Source organism: Zonotrichia albicollis, chromosome Z, assembly GCF_047830755.1.
Source record: "Zonotrichia albicollis isolate bZonAlb1 chromosome Z, bZonAlb1.hap1, whole genome shotgun sequence".
Lineage (NCBI taxonomy): Eukaryota > Metazoa > Chordata > Aves > Passeriformes > Passerellidae > Zonotrichia > Zonotrichia albicollis.
In genome coordinates, this window is record NC_133860.1 from 33,131,487 (window position 1) to 33,152,265 (window position 20,779).

The 20,779-nt window shown below is 41.5% G+C and overlaps 1 protein-coding gene across 7 annotated transcripts in view; it reads right to left on the bottom strand.

The window, feature by feature from the left end:
• The window catches only part of ARL15 (ARF like GTPase 15), a 269,511-nt gene that overhangs the window by 236,532 nt on the left and 12,200 nt on the right, over window positions 1-20,779 (bottom strand). For 2 of the 7 annotated variants that reach the window (XM_074533672.1, XM_074533671.1), the window contains exon 1: window positions 2,400-2,677. The exons of 4 other annotated variants lie outside the window; for them this stretch is intronic. Coding sequence is in view for 1 of the 3 variants with exons in the window: in XM_074533674.1 (XP_074389775.1) it covers window positions 2,400-2,411 (12 nt within the window). In the remaining 2 variants the exon portion in view is untranslated. Of the gene's footprint in view, window positions 1-2,399; window positions 2,678-20,779 lie in introns of those variants that run through there. One more of the 7 variants, XM_074533674.1, reaches the window with a different exon arrangement.

Sequence of the window (20,779 nt, forward strand, 5' to 3'; positions counted from 1 at the left end):
CAATGTAAAACTGCAAAAACAGACCAGAGCATCACAGGAGATACTCTTTTAGCACCAATTTATTATCAAATGGCATAGCCATAAATCGAGGGCCACACTTTAAGTGGGAAGGCACTACTCAGGTTTTGGGTATCAGTTCATAAAAATTTTAGGCCATAGTCCAAGCTGGCTCCAACTGACTTCACTCTGAGAAGGTTTTGAGCGCTTTCAATAACCTGATGATATTGGAAAGTGCTTCAGATGTTCATTACTTCTAGGGATCTGATTCTTAATGGAGAAAAGACATCTCCATCAATGTAGGTCCTATCCAGCTAAAATCAGGAAAAGAACTTTCCTATGCAAGTCTGGGAAGAGCTGGCTGAGGGCAGACTCCTTGTGGAGATGCACTGACCCCTGAGTTCATGCAGCAACAAACCTGACCTTATCTGTCCTCACCTCCTTCCACCACACTCCCTCACTCAGCCCCCCTGACAACCAAAACTCATCAAATACTCTGTCTCAGCACTACTGCAAGGGAAAACAACTCATCCTTTGCTCTCTGCCTCACACTGCAAGCACGGCAGAAAACCTCACTGCCGGCAGGCTGCAACACAGGTGCCCCACATGAGGAACCAGAAACCTTCTGTTTGTGTTTTCATGCCTATATACATGCACGAACACAACATAAATGCACAAAACACAAAATTACTTAACATGTACAGCTCTTTTGGCTATGGAAATAATGAGACAATTATTCTACAGCCATAATTTAACAGTCACACAACTTCAAGCCTTGCATAGATACGAGTAGGCCCATCTTTACACCAGGGCAGACTGTGACAACAAGCCAAAAACAGGTGTACACAACTAGTTGTCTAAGTCACCATCATAATTTTTGTTGTTGTTGTTAGAGCAGACTTTCTGAGGTGCCTGAACCTCATAATCAATGACAGGTTTTAGAACTGACACTAAAGAAGGCCACATGACAAAAAAGAGGAAAAGGATCAGCTGGAGAATAAGAGTCAGGGGAAGAAAAAAAAAACCAGTTATTTAATCCCCTCCCCCCTTAAGTTAATAGAAAAACATGCTCTTAGTTTGCAAGGCTTATTAAATTTATTGTTCTCAGAGTGGTTGGCCTTCCACACAACAGCCTGTAGCAGTCACAAAGGTTTAATGCAAGCATTTGAAAAAGTACAGAATGGCCAGTTTCATCTGGCCATAAGTTTATAAAGGAAAAAAAAATCTCAGAAACAGCTCCAGGCTCTCAAGGAGCTATGTGGCTGCACTTGATATCCGGCAAGTTTATTATCAGTATTTCATTAACTAGGCTGTTAAAGAGAAGTCTGCCTACCATTTCTGCCACACAAGACTCATTTTCTAGTGTCTCTCTGTAGTATTCAAATTCAGAAAGGCAAGCCTAAAATATTTTGGGGGTTGCAAGGCTCAATATATCACAACAAATCTTAGCTCCATAGACACAAGAATGGTGAAATATTAATTTAATGTATTTCTGGTTTAGTTAGCTACCAGAAAATGCAGACACTGCATGCAGCTCTCATCTCAGCATGGCAAATATTCTGTTCATTAAAAAGAGCATCTCCAGAGATTCTGTTGCATTTGATGAGCCCCTCTTGAAAGCGTACACCCGTGAGCATCCCGAGTGAAAAAGTATGAATGACAGAGTCAAGATTCTGACTCCAAATACTTCCTGGTCCCGCTTGACACCAACAACGAACAGGGATGGCCAGAAGATGCCTGCTCTTCACTGCCCCAGCTGACGCTTCGCAGCGTTTCACGGTGAAGGAGCGGGCACCAGTTCACAGCACAGAGCTCGAAGCCACAAGCCTGGAGCAATGGGATGCCAACAGGACCGGAGCGATGGGGTGTGCTCGTTACGCCCCCCCACTGCTGGGCTGAAAAGACCAGGTGAGCAGGTACCATACTAAAACAAAGCCACCTGCTCATGAGCCAGCCGTGCCACAGGGCTTTTGCCCGCCGAGGGTGCGCGGGTGAGGGCACGATCCCAGCTGAGGTGCACGCCCGCGATACGATCTTTCACAGACGAATGGAGCCAATATTCATTAAAGAGCCATAAACACTACCCACGAATACCAGCTGCCCGGGCGCTCGGCTGATCCCGTCCGCGGTAGCAATTTAGTTCACTGAAGCATGCCCTAAGCTCCAGCGTTTAGGAAAAAAACAGCGACCCGGGTCACGGCTTTAGCAACCTAATAGCGGCCAAATGAGCGGGGCCCGGCCGCTTTATCGCCCGTTAACAGCCCGCCGGGCCGGGTGCGGCAGCGCGGCCGGACCCGGCTGCCCCCGGCCCCGGGCTGCCCCCCGCACCCCGTCGAGCCGCGGACGTCGCCCCAGCCGCTCAGTAAAATGTCCGACGGTCTCCGCTGCCGCCGGGAACCTACCAGGTAATCCATGTACCGGAGTGGCGCCGGGCGCCGCGCTGCCGAGCTCTCCGGAGGGGCCGCGGGCGCCCGCCCGGCTGACAGCGGCGCTGGGCCGGCGGGGCAGCGGCGGCGCGGGGCAGCGGCGGGGCCGGGGCGCGGGGCGGGCGGCGCGGCGTGGCCGGGCGGGCGCGCCGGGGGCGAGCGGGGGGCGCGGGCGCTGCCCCGGCGGCGCTGTCAGAGCCGCGCTGCTGCCCGCACCTCGCGGCGGAGGGAGCGGGGCAGGGGCGGGCGGGGGCGGGACGCACCGTCAGCTGATCGCACACGTGGGGGCGCGGCCGGGCCGCCCTTAAAGGCGTAGGAGCGCTGCGGCCGCGCCGCTGAGGCTGCCGGGGCTCTCTCGTCCCCCAGCCCAACCGGTCCCAGGGAAGGGCAACGCACATGTTTTGCGGAGAAAAGAAGAAACCTCACAACTTGTAAAAGTTGTAAAGCCCGGTATGCTTTATTACGACGCGCGCCGGACGCAAGACTCCCCAAAAGGGCATGCGTGCCCCTGGAGACTCCGAGTCCCCTTTTTATCCCCCCTTCCAAATGCATATGCATACAGTTTCAAATTAAGTTCATACATATTCATTCCACATGACATTTAGCACTAATTCTTCTTTATCGAAGGAATTCCTAAGTCGGGGGCAGATTGACCTCGTGGTTTTTCTGTTTTTCTTTCTCTGTCTCCTTGCTGTCTCTGGAACGCGGCCTCTCCTTCAGCTTTAGCTCCACAGACCCTTCACCTCTCCTAGACACTTTACCTAGTTCAGGATGAATATTCTGTCTCATTCCCCCCTTTCCTAGGAAATAAGTAAATTCTTTTACTTAAGGAAAATTTCCACGACAATAAGTGTCTTTTAGCGCTTTACCATGTACATTTGGCAAAGAGGTTAGTACAGCTATTTGTTGTAGCATTCTCCAGTTCCAAATTAACAATGTAATAGATAATCCTAAGCTTATCCCAACTAATATTAGTAAAACTAGAATAGGGTGGCACAACTTATCAAAGGTTCCATTTGCAGTTGGTGATCACCCAAAGATCACATCTCACCAGTGATTATCCGTATTTTATTCTTTGTAGAACTCTGGTTATTTCTTTTGTACCATGTTGGACAGTAATTAAGGTTTTCTTTCCACTTTCTCGGATTTCTTTCAAGACTTCTAATAGGTCTTGGTGCTTAATTAATTGTTTTACCAATGTAAGGTTCACCCCGATAGGGGTAGGTGGTAGTCTGTGATACATTGTGTAATTGGCTGTAATCAGCTGGTGGGATGTTACTGGTACCAAATACGAAAAATCACACCCAATAATCTTAACAAAATTACAAATACAAATACAGAGATTAGAATGGTTTCTACTAGACAGAATAACATCATTGCTATTAATTTGTACAGCAGCACAAGCAGTTCTCAAACATACACCCTTTTCCAGTATATACGAGCACAGTTTTCTGGTCAGTGACTGGATGAATTTCAAAGTGACAAATACTCTGTTCAGTGTCCAAACACATCCTGGGCATTAGCAGTATTGCTTTCACAAATGAATCCCATTTGTTCTCTAGTAATGCAGGATTCTAAGTTTACTACCTGCCACTTTTCATTCATCTTTTTGTGCCCACACTCTATGTTCTGAAGGATAGAGTGTTGTTTCTTCATGGTTTAATCTTAGGGCAATGATGGGATGGATAACATAAACAGTGGCATTACATATGGTAAGCACAAAGGCAGTGGCCACATTAGAAATAGGATCATAGGTGAAATTCACCATAATCCACCAGGATTAAAACTTCCTTTCAAAATCAATTGCATTATCCCATTCAATTTTCTGAATTTCAGCTGGAAAATTACCTTCACCCCTTTCCTATATGATCAGAGCTGCTGTTGCTTGTAACCATAACTGTGCTTGTATACAACTGAAAGCTAAAGACACATTATCTTGAACTATACTAAGTGCTTCTACTATCAATTTGTGGTCTTGGTCCCCGGCCTCTTCATACTTCCTTACTTTGGCAGTACTTTTGAAATCTGTCACTGGCTAGTTCCTAAGGCCAATAGAGATTACTATAAAGGCTGCTTCAATTTTGTTAGGCTACCTGCTGCAACAGCCAGTATATTCATCAGTATTTCTGAATCAATTCCATTTAAAACTCCTAATCTTGTCACTAATATGCCAGTTAGATGTTTGTTATGGGGAACAGGAACTGCTTTCTGTCCATGATCATCCCTCCCTGCCAGAGGGATGTGCTGGGCTCCTACTACAAATTCAGACACACTTCACAAGTGTATCTGACAGAGGTTTAGGTCATACTTGAGACAGATGTTTGTCCTGAAATGTAGAGACTTCAGGGAATCTAACCTCTCTCTCTCCCTCCAAAGCACCTGATTTCTCAGATGTGTGGCAAGCAGGAATGTCTCTCCTGGTCACCCACCTTGCCCTTAGCTAAGATCAAGCTGTGGACTGTGTTCAGGGCAGAAGATAATGGAGGGGAAATCTTGAGAGAAGAGCCTAAATTCATTGCCTACAGGCTGTATCAGGGTGAAATTACACCAACTGTCTGATTCACTTAGGTTATCACAGACTTCCTGGTGTTCATATACACCAGGGGAGGTTCAGACACTGATTACATCTGGTCTCTCATAAGCCATCCTTTTGATGACTAAGCACTTTACTTTGATTTCTTCACTTCAGATTCCTTGAAGTGTTCACAGCTCCTGTTCTTGCTATTCTTACTCCTCACATACTTGATTCTCGTGGATTACTACAGTAGATATGTTTAATATAAACCTTCTTTATCTCAGAAGGTTTTCCTATGGATCCAGTATACTGATTAAATGCCAGGGACCAAGGCCATTCAGCATTGCTTTGGGTAGAGGTACTCTCTAGTTCTAAAACTTCAGTTATAATTCCATACAAAACAATTCTGTACACTAAAGTATGAGCTACTCCCGACCGCAATATACTCATTTTGCCCGAATAAGTTTTAGTCTCAGTTCATTGTCTCCTGGTGTCACTCCTGAAGGGGCTTCTGGGCCTTCTTCACCCGAGAGTGATGGATCCAGCATTCTGCTCCTTGATTTTGATTGCAGTGAAGGTGGTGAGAGGTACTTGCAGTGGTCTCTCCCACTGTGGTTCCGAAGTCTTCTCTGTAAGAGACTTAACATATACATCAACCCCAGGCTATCCAACTCCCTGCTCCGAGTTCCAGCCACAAGTTTCTCAATTACTCTGAGCTGTTTGCTTAATGCCACCATGTAAGTGGACATTCTGGACATTCCCCTTGTATTCTATTGTCTTCTATAAGGCATTCCAAAAGGATTCAGCATTCCTTTAGCTCAAAAGGTTTAGTTTGAATTTGCAATAGTGCTAGTGGAAGAGCTTCTTGCCCCAGTCTTATGATTTGCTGCTTAATCAAATGATTCATTCTCTCCACCTGGCCGCTTGATTGGGGCAGTATGGGGTGTGAAGTTCTTAATCTATGCCCAGATGGCTACTAATCTGTTGCACTATTTTGGAAATGAAAGGTGATTCTTTATCTGAGGATATTGTGGCTGGAACTCTGAAGCGTGGTATTATCTCTTGTAAAAATGATCTGGTCACCTCTTGAGCTGTGACAGTTCTGGTGGGGAATGTTTCTGGCCACCCTGAAAATGTATCTATTAATACCAGTAAATACTGATACCCCCCTTTCCTTGGGAGTTCTGAAAAGTTGATTTGCCACTGCTATACAGGCCCATGGGCTCTCCCAGTCTGACCAAGTTTTGGCCCGGGGGTATTTTGAGGTTAGTCTGGAGGCAAGGATCACATTATCAGCTCACCTGAGTGATAGTGGCATATAGATTCCTGACAATGATACAACAGTTCTTTCAATCAGATGTGTGTTCTAGAAAGCCTGTGGGGATTACTACTTCAAAGTCAACACTTCATTCCAGTGCACTCTGTATCACTCGCAGCCTCGGTCATTTTGAGAAAGGAGCCACACTCTATAAAAGGCTTTAAGTAGTTAGGCCCTAGTGTGTTTTCTAGTGCCCTTCCTTCACTAGTAACCACGAAAATGGGAGGGGATTACTAGCTCTCTTTCAATGGTAGCCCACCCCTTGCAGTTGTACGTCTCTTTTGATTAGTATTACTGTATTATGGCTTACCTTCGAGGAAAATCTGTACCTCACCCTTTGCTGCTTTCTTTGCCTCTCCATCCGCCAGCTCATTTCTTTCCTCCAATTTTAAGCTCACTCTCTGGTGTGCCTTAATATGCTTTTTCAGGTAGCCGAACTGCTTCCAGCAGCTGGATTGTCTCTTCTTTCCCTGTGAGGTCAGCAGTCCCCTCTCCTTCCAGATGGCTCCATGTGCATGCACAACTCTGAATGCCTTTTGCTGTTTCTAAGGCATGGGTCCATGCATTTATCTCAGCATCCTGTGCAGAGGTACCTGTTGGTAAGGGTCCACACTCTATTACCTCTCTGCAGGTAGTCACTGTGAACTTTGCAATGTCGCTTTCTTGTCAGTGAACCAGGTCTCTGCATCGTCCGGAGGAGTGTCCTTTAAGTCTGGGCGGCTGGAGTAGGGTAGCTTCAGTGGTCTCTAGGCAATCATGGTGTACTGCTTCTCCTTGATTCCACTGAGAAAAGAAGCTGGGTTGACAATATTAGTCACCACTATCTCTCCATCATCTTGCTCTACCATGATGGCCTGGTATTTCAGAAACCTCTCTGGTGAAAAGCCAGTGGCCACCCTTTACTTCCAGTACTACAGACACTGTGTGGGACACTAGCACAGTCATTTTTGTCCCAGGATAAACTTGTGTGCCTCTTGAATGTTCAGCACAACTGCTGCTACAGCTCTGAGGCAACCTGGCCATCCTTTGGCTGTTGCATCTAGTTGCTTAGAGAGGTAAGCAACTGCCCTCCGGTATGGACCCAAGTCTTGAGCCAATATTCCCAGAGCAATTCCTTGCATGGAAAAATAGAAAGAATGCTTTACTTACATCTGGAAGTTTCAAAGCTGGAGCCGACATGAGGGGACTCTCTAGCTGGAGAAAGGCCCGTGTGGTGTCTCTTGTCCACTGGAGATCTCAGTTCCCATTGGCAATAAGAGCATAGAGGGGTCTGGAGAACAGTCCACAATTATGAACCCACAGCTGGCACTACACTGCCATGCCTAAAAAGGTTTGGAGTTCTTTCGTTGTCTGGGGTTCAGGGTTTGGCATAGGGCTTCCCTGCCTTAAAGTCTGCTGCTCAGCACTCACTTCTTACTCCAGGTAGATTACCTTCTGTTTCACTACCTGTGCCTTTTTCTTTGAGACTCTGCATCCTTGGAGTCCTAGGAAATTCAAAAGGCTTACCGTCCAGGCTTCTCTTGCTTCCCTCGTCCGAGTGGCTACTAGAAGATCATCTATGTACTGCAACAGCCTCCTTTCCTCTTGTGGAGCTTCCTGGGACTCTGGGTCCTTGCAAGCTGTTCTCCAATCGGAGTGGAGAATTTTGAAGCCTTCAGGCACATGGACTGTGTGAGCTTGTGTTTGAATGCAAAAATGTTCTGGCTGGCTTCATGGATAGGGAGGCAAAAGAAGGCATCTCTTAGGGCTGAAAGAGTGAACCAGGTTAGCTCAGGTGTTAAACAAGTTAGTAAGGTCTATGGATTTGCTACCACAGGGTACAAATTCTGTGTTATCTTATTGACAGCCCTTAATCCAGTACTACCAGTTATTGGACTGATTCCTTCCTTACCTTCCTTTTGAGGGTACTACTCAGTTCTCACTGGTTGTGTTCTTTCATTAAGCTTGATGGGGGAGCATCCCATGGGGGAGCATCTTTCACTCTCCCTGGTGCAGCAGAGGCCCATACCCTTGAAAACACTTATTTACTTATTCTAATATCTCCTTACTAATGTCTTTCTTAATTTCAGTGTCTGTTAATATTAAGCCTAACATCTTTATATTATTTGCCTCCAGAGTAACCTTTCTCATTTGAGAATATTTAGCAAATTGAGCGAATTGTACAAAAGCTTTTAGGTACACATAGTACACATGTTACTTTAAAGGTTTGCAAAAGTATGCCTTTTCAGACTGGCCAGTTGTTCATTCCCCACACTACAACATAAACATTCTCCACAGGTACTAAAGCTTTATTTAAAACTGAACACATGACCCTTGTGCTGACAAAAATTCTTCCCTTTTGGGAAGGTTACCTTTACCCCTCCTCCCTTACCTTGGGAGGAAGCCTTTACAAATCATATGTACTCATTTTGCGAACTGTGATTGCTTCGCATTTCAGCGTGATAATCCTTGCCTGATTTCATACGTTGCTATCTTATGCTGCATGCTGAACAACATGTTTGATTTGCTTTCTCTTTGCCTTGTTTTCCTTTTCAGGGGCCAAGACCAGAGAGCAGTCTGATCTCACAGTCTCTTTGTCATTCTGGGTGATTTCTTAAAACAAAAGACATTTCAGCATACAAAAATTATCCCATTTATCTTCCTATTATAAAACAGTACTAACAGCAATGAAGCACTATAAATCTTTTTATTTTCTGAGCTGCTCTTACTGGCAACCTCCTCCCAATGAGCCCCTCCCAAAAGGGGCTAATTTAGGAACCTGTTTGCTCTGATCAGTTCTCGTTATTTATTTCTCCTTGCCTTATCCCGCTTCCATTCAAACCTTTTTACAGACCTTCACAGTAGTTTCTCAGTTTTCCTCCTATACACACAGCTCCAGGTGGCAGGTATCAGATGTGATTCCCACACACAAGCTCTAAGACCTTAGGTTCTGAATCCGCTTGACCAGAAACCTTTAATTTACACTCGGGGCGTGTACCCTGACACTTATTGGAACAGCAAAACAGCAATACCAGTGTTTCTCATAAACACCGCACTGCAATAATACCTGCACATCCAGCTTTTGCTCACAGGCCATTCGCGTGTTCCCTGGGGAGACAGGGCAGCCAGAGCTGTCCCTGTGCCCAGGGCGCAGCCACTGTCACCTCACACAGCCTGCTAGCCTCTTGATGTACCAAAGGCTCCCCAAAATTGCCCGCAAAGGCTGGCTATTCTGTTTATTACAGAGAACTTTAAATCCTTTCAGCGGATTGTTTCCAGTAAAGACTTACTGCAGTACCAACCGAAGTCTCATAAATCTCATAAGTCTCATTAACTAATTCATCTCATTCATCCCTTCTATATAAACTCTGTTTTACAAAATATCAGTCTTTTCTAGTTCTCTTCTTGCACAATCTAATTAAGCACTGTGTCTACTTACACTTGTTTTGCTGCTTTGCAAAAGGGCTGTGCTAGTCACAGCCAAAACTCTGATATACCTGCAGACACAGACACACGCACCCCCCCCCCCCCCGCCTTATCTCAAATTCACTAGAGCCAAGGCTTGAATTGCTGTGAGGGGGAGAATTCTTGGAATTCCTTTAACTCACTTTATCGAAGTTAAACATAAATCACCGTACTATAGCTCTCCTATGTAAAATGCTACTCTTGTTGCAACAAAATCTTAAAATCTCCACAAACACCACTATACAGTCTGAGAATCAAATTACCACAATGCAGCGGAAGAAAATCACCACACAAAATCACTGGGGAAGGGCATATTTCTCAAAGTGCTCACTTTTCTCAACACAACACAGCACACCATAATTCGGCATTTACTCAAATCAATTTTTCCTGGACACAATCAAAATAACAGCACACAGTCTAGAGATCAAGTCCAAACATCCAAGGCAAAGGAACTCTCTGAGCTCATACTCACGGTTAAAATGTACCAAATCTACACAAATCACTACATTCAAACACGATAAATACCATCACTGACATTCCTCCATTCGCTTCTCCGCGGGGCACTTCTCTCCCTGCCCCCGCAGCTTGCTGCAGCCGGCGCCTCTGGCCTCACTCGGCTGCTTCAAACACGGGGAGTACTGACCCATCCCCGCACTGTAGGGCACTGTAGATTTACTCTCTTTTATACACCATACACATATCACCTGCACGATCACAAACACAGTGCACTGGCCACACACATTAACCATACAGCAACACAGTGTCCGGACACCACTCACACACGCACAAACAGAAGAAACATACGCGAATTCAGCTCTGCCCTATCAGAATCTGAATTCTAATACACGCATACACGGGTTCACCCGGCTTACCCCCGGAGCCGCTGGCAGTCCTGCTCTATCAGGACGACGAGGCGACGAACCCCGTCTCTAATACAGCCGCTCTATCAGCTGCAGCTAGCTTACCCCGGAGCCGCTGGCAGTCCTGCTCTATCAGGACGATGGAACGAACCCCGTCTCTAATACAGCCGCTCTATCGGCTGATCCCAGACGTCTCTGGGTCGTTAATTCCCTTGTTCTTTCCTTGTTCTTCCCCCCCTGGGGCCCCATACATACCGTATTCTCCTCCGCAGGCCAGCGGGTCGTTGTCTGTCCTCGCAGGTGGCAAGTTGAGACAAGCGGAGCCCCACCAGGAAAAAATCCTGGGGCGCGCCTTGGAGGTCCGTCTATCCCCCCTGCCCCCGCGGGGACAGAGAACTCCTGCCTTGGCTCGCCAAAATGTTTTGCGGAGAAAAGAAGAAACCTCACAACTTGTAAAAGTTGTAAAGCCCGGTATGCTTTATTACGACGCGCGCCGGACGCAAGACTCCCCAAAAGGGCATGCGTGCCCCTGGAGACTCCGAGTCCCCTTTTTATCCCCCCTTCCAAATGCATATGCATACAGTTTCAAATTAAGTTCATACATATTCATTCCACATGACATTTAGCACTAATTCTTCTTTATCGAAGGAATTCCTAAGTCGGGGGCAGATTGACCTCGTGGTTTTTCTGTTTTTCTTTCTCTGTCTCCTTGCTGTCTCTGGAACGCGGCCTCTCCTTCAGCTTTAGCTCCACAGACCCTTCACCTCTCCTAGACACTTTACCTAGTTCAGGATGAATATTCTGTCTCACACAGGAGCACAAGTGCTGTGAGGAGCAGCTGGGGGTGTTTATCCTGGAGAAAAGGAGGCTCAGGGGGGACCTTATCACTCTGCACTACTGCCTGAAAGGAGGCTGTGGTCAGCTGGGGTTCAGCCTCTTCTCCCAGGCAACCAGTGACAGGACGAGAGGACATGGTGCTAAGCAAAGCCGGGAGGGTTGGGGGTTCAGTTGGACACCAGGAAGCATTTCTTCATGGAAGGGGTGATTAGGCACCAGAACGGACCGCCCAGGGAGGCTGAGAAGGTGTTTAAGGAAAGACTGGACATGGCACTTAGTGTTCGTGGTCTAGTAAGGTCGTTGTGTTTGCTCACAGGTTGGACTCGATGATCCAGCCATAGGTTTCCTTCCCAATCAGATCGATTCTTTGATGGTTCCCCAAAGCACCTGTGAAAGAAACGTGCATGTCTCCTACTGCAACCTGACATCTAACTTGGAGGCTTTTTCACAAACTTGAGGTGTTAGTAGGGATGCCTGACTCCTGGAGAAACGGAAGGAAACTTCATGTGTGTGACAGTGGGATAGGAAATCTAAAAATGCGGCATCAGGTGAAAGAATAAGAGTGTAGTTAAAAAGAAGTAGAAGAGTAGACAAGGAGATAGAAGAAAACAGGTGTCAATGAGGAGCCAGGAGCAACAGGGAATCAATATTTTTAAGGATATTGGTGAGCTGTTCACCTACAACTAGTAAACTGGGGTGGGGAAACATAAATTACAATTACTGCTCTGAATTTTGTAACTAATTAAGGCCTGTTGTGGCCTTAATTAGTTACTATATCCAGTTACTATATCCAGAGAGTGTTGATAAAACATTCCCTTTATGCCTACCCAAAACACATCTTGCCAATGGATAATTCATATTCTGCATACATCTAGTCTAGAAAAAAAAAAAGATTCCTTTGGTAGTCCTTTCTTTACTTTGGGATGCAATATCAAATACATCTGCATAGCAACTTAAGTCTAATTTAGATGAGTACCAATGGTTTTTTTTAATCATCTAGAAGTTCACTAATTTTAGTACTTTAATAGTCAATGAGTGGAAGGAGGGATACAGGCTTGGCCCTTTCTGCAATTCACATTTTGACTGTTTTTCATTAGTCACAGCAATTGCTGGCAACTGTCTCTTGATCTTGAAATGTCCTTTTAACAGGGGGAACTACAGTGTAAAGACTACTTTAGCCACTACAGGGGTGGGTAAAGCAGGCCTCTCAAGAATGTAACACAGGAGCTGCAAGAAACTGATTTCATCACACTTCTGTCATCACATGTGATTTTTAACGTTTTGCAGTGCCTTCCCCTTAACAATTAAAACCCTTTATTTCTTCTTTTTTTGCAGTAATACATTATTCCTGAGACTTGCTGTCTTTTGATGCTTCTCTAAATGCAGGGTGACTGAAATGAGAACATCAAGAGCAAGCAGATATTTCAGAACTGTTTCCTGTGAGACAAATAGGAAAGGACTGGGAATTATTTCTTCTATAGCTGATTGAGAAGAAAATAGAATTATGAATCTAGAGAGTTGCTACAGAGATGCTGCTGTGATAGGAAAGAAGTAATTGGCTTTTATTGCAAGGAAGATTCAGTTCAGCTACTGGAAAATAATGGGAAGGATATTTCAACATGGACGGACATCACAATCAAAGCTAGTAGAATTTCTGAGAGTAGCCATGAGTTATAATAACATTTCTCAGATGTAGTTTAGTTTAGTTTAGTTACTTAGCATTGATGTACATCTGGAGAAAAAGAACTAGAAAACCCCTCTGTTTTATATGAAGTTGATAGATCTTATTATGAAGATGCAGTGTGTTTATATATCCGAAGAAAAATGTTTATTCTATTTTATAAATGTGATTTTCTTTCTAGTTTATAAACAAAACCTCACAATCTGAACACAAAATCAGTTTAAAAAATCAAGAAATTTCTCATGTATACACTGAAAATCCCACAAACTTGATCAAAAGAGAAGCCAAGCTTAAATGTATGTATTAATCCTTCTGTTCACTGAAAACGCATTATTCCTTTGGCCATTGCATAGCCTTATGGCACATTAATTTTACTACATAAAATGGAGATTAACATTGAACAATAGCGGAATGTAAGCAGAATACAAGTCCTATAGCACATACCTTCCAGCCTACATAGTAGTCATGCTATTGCTGAGATTTTTCTAGCAAGTCCTATAAGATTTCTTTCATCTAAAATGATGTTCAGTTTCATATTGGAATACATATACCTAATGCATGTAAGTTATTTTCATAAAGAAGCTTGTCAGCAGGAACTCATATGTCAAGATAGGAAGGAAGAGATCAAAGTACTTAAATGGAGCAAACGTCATGTGTTGGCTGTGAGGTAGTCAGTCTGGTTCCAAAAATGGAAGTGAGCTTATGCACAGAAGCACAAGTTTATCTTCAGTGAAATCCTGTCGCAAAAATAATTTTCTGTAAACTTGTATGAAAAATAATCAATCTGAGAGGCAGACTTTGACCCTGAGAAGTGCTAAGTACAACATTCTATCATCCATTGCTTCTGTCACTGCAATTTAATGATTTTGAACATTTTAGCCTAAGAGTAACATCTGACAAATTCAAGCATTTGTGGTACTAGCAGTTAGCAAACTTGGGTGGTGGATTCGACATAAAGGTGTTACTAATAGATATCATATTTGTTACTTAATAGTTATCAGCAAAATGGGAATTTAAATGTAAATACTTATGAATCTGCCTATTTCCAAACATATTAGAATGGAATTAGTATATTTTTTGGAATTGCATAGTCAGCTGTATATATGACAAATTGTCCAGTGAGCATTATCTTGGAAAACATCTTGAATGACAGCCATACTGTAGCCAATTTCCAGTCTCGTTAGTTAAATAGATTCTGTCATAATAATGCTTGTGTAGAAAGCAGTGCTGCTATTCATCCAGTAGATGTACATAGGTATAGTGTTGGCACATCATGGTTTGAATGGGCTGAAAACTGGGTATCTTACAAAAGGTTTCCTAAAACAAAACTAGCACTTCAGTGACTGAGACAATCTAAACCACTTTGCCGCATGAGAATAATTTCATTCTTTAAGAGAACGAAGTACAGGGTATCGCCTTGCTCTCTGCATCCCACTCAATTTTTAATATGGGAAAGGCATGTGATTTTTTTTTTTATTATTAGCAAGAAGGTGGTTGTTTTAAGGTTGTTTTAATCACCAGGTTTTACTGATATAAGGAGCCCTGACAGCTCTGTTTGAGAACATTAATTACTTAAGGGGCATGATATTTTGCCCTTCTAATTAAAGTTGAGAAGAAAAGCATTTATTATCTTTGAAAATACTGGAAGAGGCTGCCTTACTCATACTTACCAGTATTTTCCATGGTACAAGGTTGTTACACCAGCAGTTGTTCCATTTTGGCTACTCATGGGATAGTTAGCAGGAAAACAAAACATAATTTTTACCTTCAGGTTAATACTATATACTTACTCTGGAAAAATAAAATCTGTAGAAAAATCTCTCACATAAAAATGTGGATTTCTTTGATTCAGGATGCTCATACAGTAATGTAAAGGCTCCCAAATGCTACAAAACCCCTTTATTTGTTATGGCTAGAAATTTAGAATTGGATGCCTTAGAAGGTACAAACTGTGCTTAGTACAATACAAATGATGTGATAAAACAGTCTCTGACTTCACTGGCAGAATAGAAAAGAAGTTGGACCAAATAGGAAGTTAAGATTATTTAGAAGAGTTCTGTTGTACAGTAGCTGGAAAAATGATAGGAAAAAATATTTCAATGGTCTAATGGTAATAGATTCCTAAGTATACATTTAAACCATAAATACATGTGGCCAATTGTGACCAAAAGTATTTCCTAGAAATATCCAGAAGGGCATAAAAATGTAAAAATAGCTGGACAGAGAAATCAAAGAATGAGGTTTTCATTAGGAGAGTTTAAATATTAAATAGATGCCAAGAGCAGTCAGCAGTTTTATTTGTAGCTCAAATTTCAGTAAGTGACTTGGAGTCTGCTGTTAATCAAACTCATGTAACTTATGGGGAAAGGAAGAAGGTGCTTTGAGTAAATAATGTTTGAAGCAATTTGCAGCTCTTTATCTGATATATTGACAAATGTCAACATGCAGAGATACTACAGCCAAAGATGAATGAACCCTATGAGAGAAGCAAAACCTCTCAGTCAAAAATCTCTTTTTCTTTGCTCTAATGCTTTGCTACCTTTTAGCATTTTGGTCATCATGTGTACTATGGATATATATATATATATATATATATATATATATATATATATTTGTCTGTAAAAGAACACATGGATATGAAAACAAGCAAACAGATTTCAAAAAGGATTTTTCACCTGTTCTCTCTCATGTTTCCTGAAATATTTGGCTGACCTTTAGGTAACCTCACTGGCAAAATAACAACAGGCAGTCTAAAAGCAAAGGTTAATGATGGAACAAGGTCAAAAGTAGAAACCAGTTTCCCACTGCAGTTACATTGATATAAATTTAGTATAATTATAATTAATAATTAATATAAACCCATGGGTTATGAATAAAGTAATTATAATATTATAGTTGATTTTATGTAGGATATTTACTCCTTCCTGTGCACCAAAAAAATGTTACTGTTGATAAAATGATGCAAAAAAATTTGCATGAGAAATTTGAATTGATTATATTGCCAAGTAGGCTGGAATTTACATATGATATTTTTTCATTTCTGTGTCATCCCAGCTCAAGTTGATAGTGCTGTATACTCATTTTTAATTTCATGGCTGTTCTATGTTAGGTTTTTAAACAGTCCCACAGCAATAAAATATGTAATTAACAGTCCTAGTCCTAAACTGATAACCTTGTTTGAATTATTACAGAACTTGAAGACTAAATGGCCACAGATATTTGCCGTGGTAGCAAGGGCATCTGTGTTTAGGAGACTTAGGAATTTGGAAGCCTTAGACTTAGGGCTTTAGGGTTTCTTCTCATATACACTTAAGAAAGAATCTGCATCTTTGCTTGATTTCTTTTTTGTGAAATGTAGAAAATAGTTGTCTCGTGAAGATTAAAAAAAAAAAATTCACAGTCCTGTCAGGTTTAATTTTCTATTGCTTGTGGCGCTGTGGTAAACATCAAGAGATGGATTAAAAGTTGTACCTCACCTTCATGTCCCTGCTAACAAGGGAGGTAAACCCCAAGAAATCAAGTAATGTTTTTCATAATGTCTGGTTTTCTGGGATTAACTGAAACTTTCCATTTTTGTGACTTAACTTTGTGACTTATTTTATGAGGACTACAATTTTGCTCAAAGTTTGTAGTAACATTGTTTACAAAGTCTTCAAATATTTATCTCTCATGTTCAGATTGCTTTGCCTTTTTACTGAACGAATATGTAAATAGAAGCAGTACAGTTAGACTCTGTGGTCTTTGCTGTAGTGTTAACATGCAAGTACATGTGTCTCTTTGTAGCTTTTTCTTTTGTTTCCATGATGAGAGTTCTGTTAGGCTAGAATTGTACTTGTGCTCCAAATTTACCCCTAAAAAAATGAGAGACACAATACTCAGTCTCTTTCAAATTATAAATGGGCTGAGTTCTGATGCAGTTCTAACAGCCTTTCATCTTCTTATTAGAAGTCAGAAAATACTTCTTAAGTTCATAAGTTTTCAAATCATAGTCTTTCTAAGGTGTAAAAAATGCCATTGCTTTACTAGAAGAAAATGTATCTTATGACCTACATAATACATCTGTTGTGTTTGAAGATTTACAGTGCCCATCCCACAGGTCTGCCTGTCCAAAGGAGAGGAAGATCATTACAGACACAAAGCTCTGCAGGAACCTTGAACATGGGTGACTGTTGTCTGCATCAGTCTTTCTCTTCTCTCCAAAGGAGGAAGATTCAATAAGGGCACATTAGGAACTGGGGAGAGGAATTATAAAGTCTCAATGCAAATGAAGGTACAGATAATTCTGAAACAAAAGAAATTGTAATTTCCATATGACCTTGTGTTTCATATCTATACTGAATGTGTTGTCCCATCTTATATGCAGTGTTTTCCTTAATAGTCATGTTTCCCAAGAAGTCAGTGTGACTACAGACTCATAAAACTAAACTTTACTTGTAGTGTAAATATAGCATATATTAGGAATATGTTTGGCAAAGCATTGTAGCAATATGTGTAGATGACCATTTCATCTCTTCTGGATATAATGAAATCAGATACAAAGTCTCTATGGTTCAAGGTTTTTCTACACTTTAACTTAATTTGTTTCTGAGTACTAAATGAAAAGAAAAATGCTTTCCAGCAAAAATAATAAATGCTAAAAATTAATAAAAAATAATGTCTTGGTATGGACATACCTTTGTCTCAGGTTTTAGTCTCATCTAGGTAGTACATTAAGAAGAGAAAGGAAAAAATAGTAACTCATGCTTTAGAGTCTGAATGCCACTTACCAGTTCACACAAATGTAATTCTTTTATTCATATTAGGCAATTTAAACTATGTAGGCATGTGAACACAAGTTATAATTAAACCTGCATTTTGCTGTGCAACATATCCTTAGGAGCTCTTTTTTTCTTTAAAGCACATCCTAAAGGCCTACTGACAATGTTTACAGAAGCAGATATTAAATAAGTCTTTCCTAATTTTTTCTTATCTCAGCTTTACCTTAGAAATCCACAGCTCAAGTTTTCACTATTTGTTTTGTATCACAGATCTTTAAGAAACTGTTCTATTAGTGAGTGGAAATAAGAAAGAAATCCTCTGCAAAATGGACCATCTTCATAATGAGAATGATTGCCCATTCTGAAGTCACATGCAGAAGTCTACTTTTAAAAACATAGATAATACTTGCATCTTCAGCATAACCTTTATGATTATAGCAATACTGAGAACATAATCTCTCTGAAAGGCAGGAGCCTTTATCTCAGAAAAAGTAGAAAAGCCTATACTCATCTTTACAAAGATGCTATGCTATACTTGATTTAAAGACCTAATTCATGTTTCTACTAAAATCATTCTTTTCAACAGAAGCAAGACACCGGCTACCTGACTTTCATGTAATGGCTACTTTGTTCAGAAGTTTTCTTGGTATTTGAACTGGATTTTCATAGGTCATATGCACTTACTTCTATAGCTAGGCAGACTTGAAAGGAAAATACAGCTCTTGAATTCTGGCTACCCAGCATACCTCATCCATGGCCAAGAGGGAAATGTAAAGCAAACAAGTGAAGTAGCTTAGATATGTTTATCCAATCAAAACTAAACTCTAAAAGGAAATTTGGTGATATAATTACTTGTCTCATAACTAGCACATTGATCAAAAGATGTATTTTGCACTTTGACCATGTAGCCTGTGTGGTTTTGGGAGTACATGTTTTATCTTTGAACTTTGGCTAAATTAGCATGACAAGATCTGAAACTGTTACTTTCTGCATGGAAGATTTTTTAATTAGAGGAAAAAAGACGCCATCTGTTTGGACATGGGCAGCTGACCCTGAAATGCCATTTGCTCTCACAGCTCTCTGTTCCCAGCCCAGAAGATACTTCCAGTAATACTGCTCCCTAATGACTGGTAGCTACCATCCAAGATTATAACAGCATGCTGGGTGGCTTCTGAATCCTTAAAGCACAGGGAAGTGGCAACAAGAGTTGGGATAAAGTGAGATATCATAGTGGGATTCTGGTTGTTAAAATCTTTTGTCTTACAGAATTCCATAGAAGAAATAGAAAAAAAATTTGGCCCCATAGAATCAGAATAGAGACCTGGAAGGAGTCAGAGAGAGAATTTTATGAAGTCTCAGAAGGTGAAGATTGATTTGCAATAAATGGAAAAAAATCAGTATTGAGTTCTGCTGTGGTGGAGAAGTGGTAATGCTCAACATGTGTATTTGAGAGTTTAATTTCTTGGAACTGATTGAAAGCAGGGAGAGAAGAACTGGAACTGGCTTTAGGACATTTCAGTGGGAAGGATGACTGGAAAAAGTGAGGTTTGTGGAAAGGGGTGTGGTTAGAAAAATGAACCCCCAGCAGATCTTGCAAAACAGATCCCAAACATACTATTGTTCACTTTGGTGCTACCTGAAAGTAAAAGTTGCTCATTGCCATTGGTATTGGTAAGAAAAGCCTCCACAGATTTTAGCTGATTTCCATGAAAAAAAAATTGAATGGTTTGTTAGCAAGCCCTATTTTCCCTTGGGTATCTGGAAGAAGGTCAAGGAAGTCTCTAATACCCATCACTACCTTATATAGAGCTTTTTGGATGCTTTTTTGCTATGTTCTTCTTTATACTTCCTTGTAGAATAAAGCTTGTGATAAATGTTTCTTTCCTTCCCAAGCAAACATATGACAAAGAATAAAGTAAAATGAATAGAATCCTTTCAAGAAAAATACAGGTTGGTAGGAATAAAAGACATCAATTACTGAAGTAGCTGGACAGAAATAAGCTATTTAAACAATTTAATTCTCCTCATTGGGCTGTGTAAAATCAGGTGAAGAAAACAGCTAAAGACAAAGTCTGTTGTAACTCCCTAGTTAAATCACGAAATTTAATCTTATTAAGGTTGCAAAAGCTATCTAACCATTTGCCCATAAAAAGCATGGAGTAAGGGTTATTGCCATTTAAAAAAGAACCAAGTGCTTCTGTGCCCTGGAGAAAAAAAGATGGTCACTGACAGGGAAGGATTCAGTCCAGAAAGAGATTATGTGCTCAGCTGTCTTTTTTTTTTTTTTTTTCTAGGAAGAGGTACCAAATGAACAGAAATGTTAATGACAATTACAGTAAATGTGAACTTGCTCTCCCTACAGCAAGATTAGGTCTGCATTAACTGCTTTTTTCTGAGATAACCACAGTTAGTTACTGTATTTAAAACCATAGAATTAGTTCATTATAAAACTCACTTAGTATTTTCCAAATAAAGGAACTAAAAGGAGGTGCCAAATATTTCATTTTAAATATCAGTAAGTAACCTTGAAAGAGCTATCCTGTTCACAGGCAGAAGCAAGTTGCTGTGACTCAGGGTATCTCTCAGCATTCCTCGTCACTGCCACTCACTTTTCAGGCTCTGCTAACCTGCTTTGGGATTCAGGATAGGGCAATGTGTGACTAGATTTCTGTCAGAATAAGGCTCCCTGCTGACAGACTTTGTGCAAAAGTCTGTATCATTAAATATGCATTAAGTTTTGAAGAGACTCAGGAATAAAACTAATTCCATATACCCTTAAAGTAAAATGTAACTGCAGACTAAGAATAGGCAGAATGCTCATTTTATAGGCTCCTTATTTTATACAAACTCTAAGATGCTGACTAAAACTCCATGTTCTTATTTACAGGAAACTGCAAGTATATAGGTAAGAGAGATAATAACGGGGTTATAACAAACTATTGCT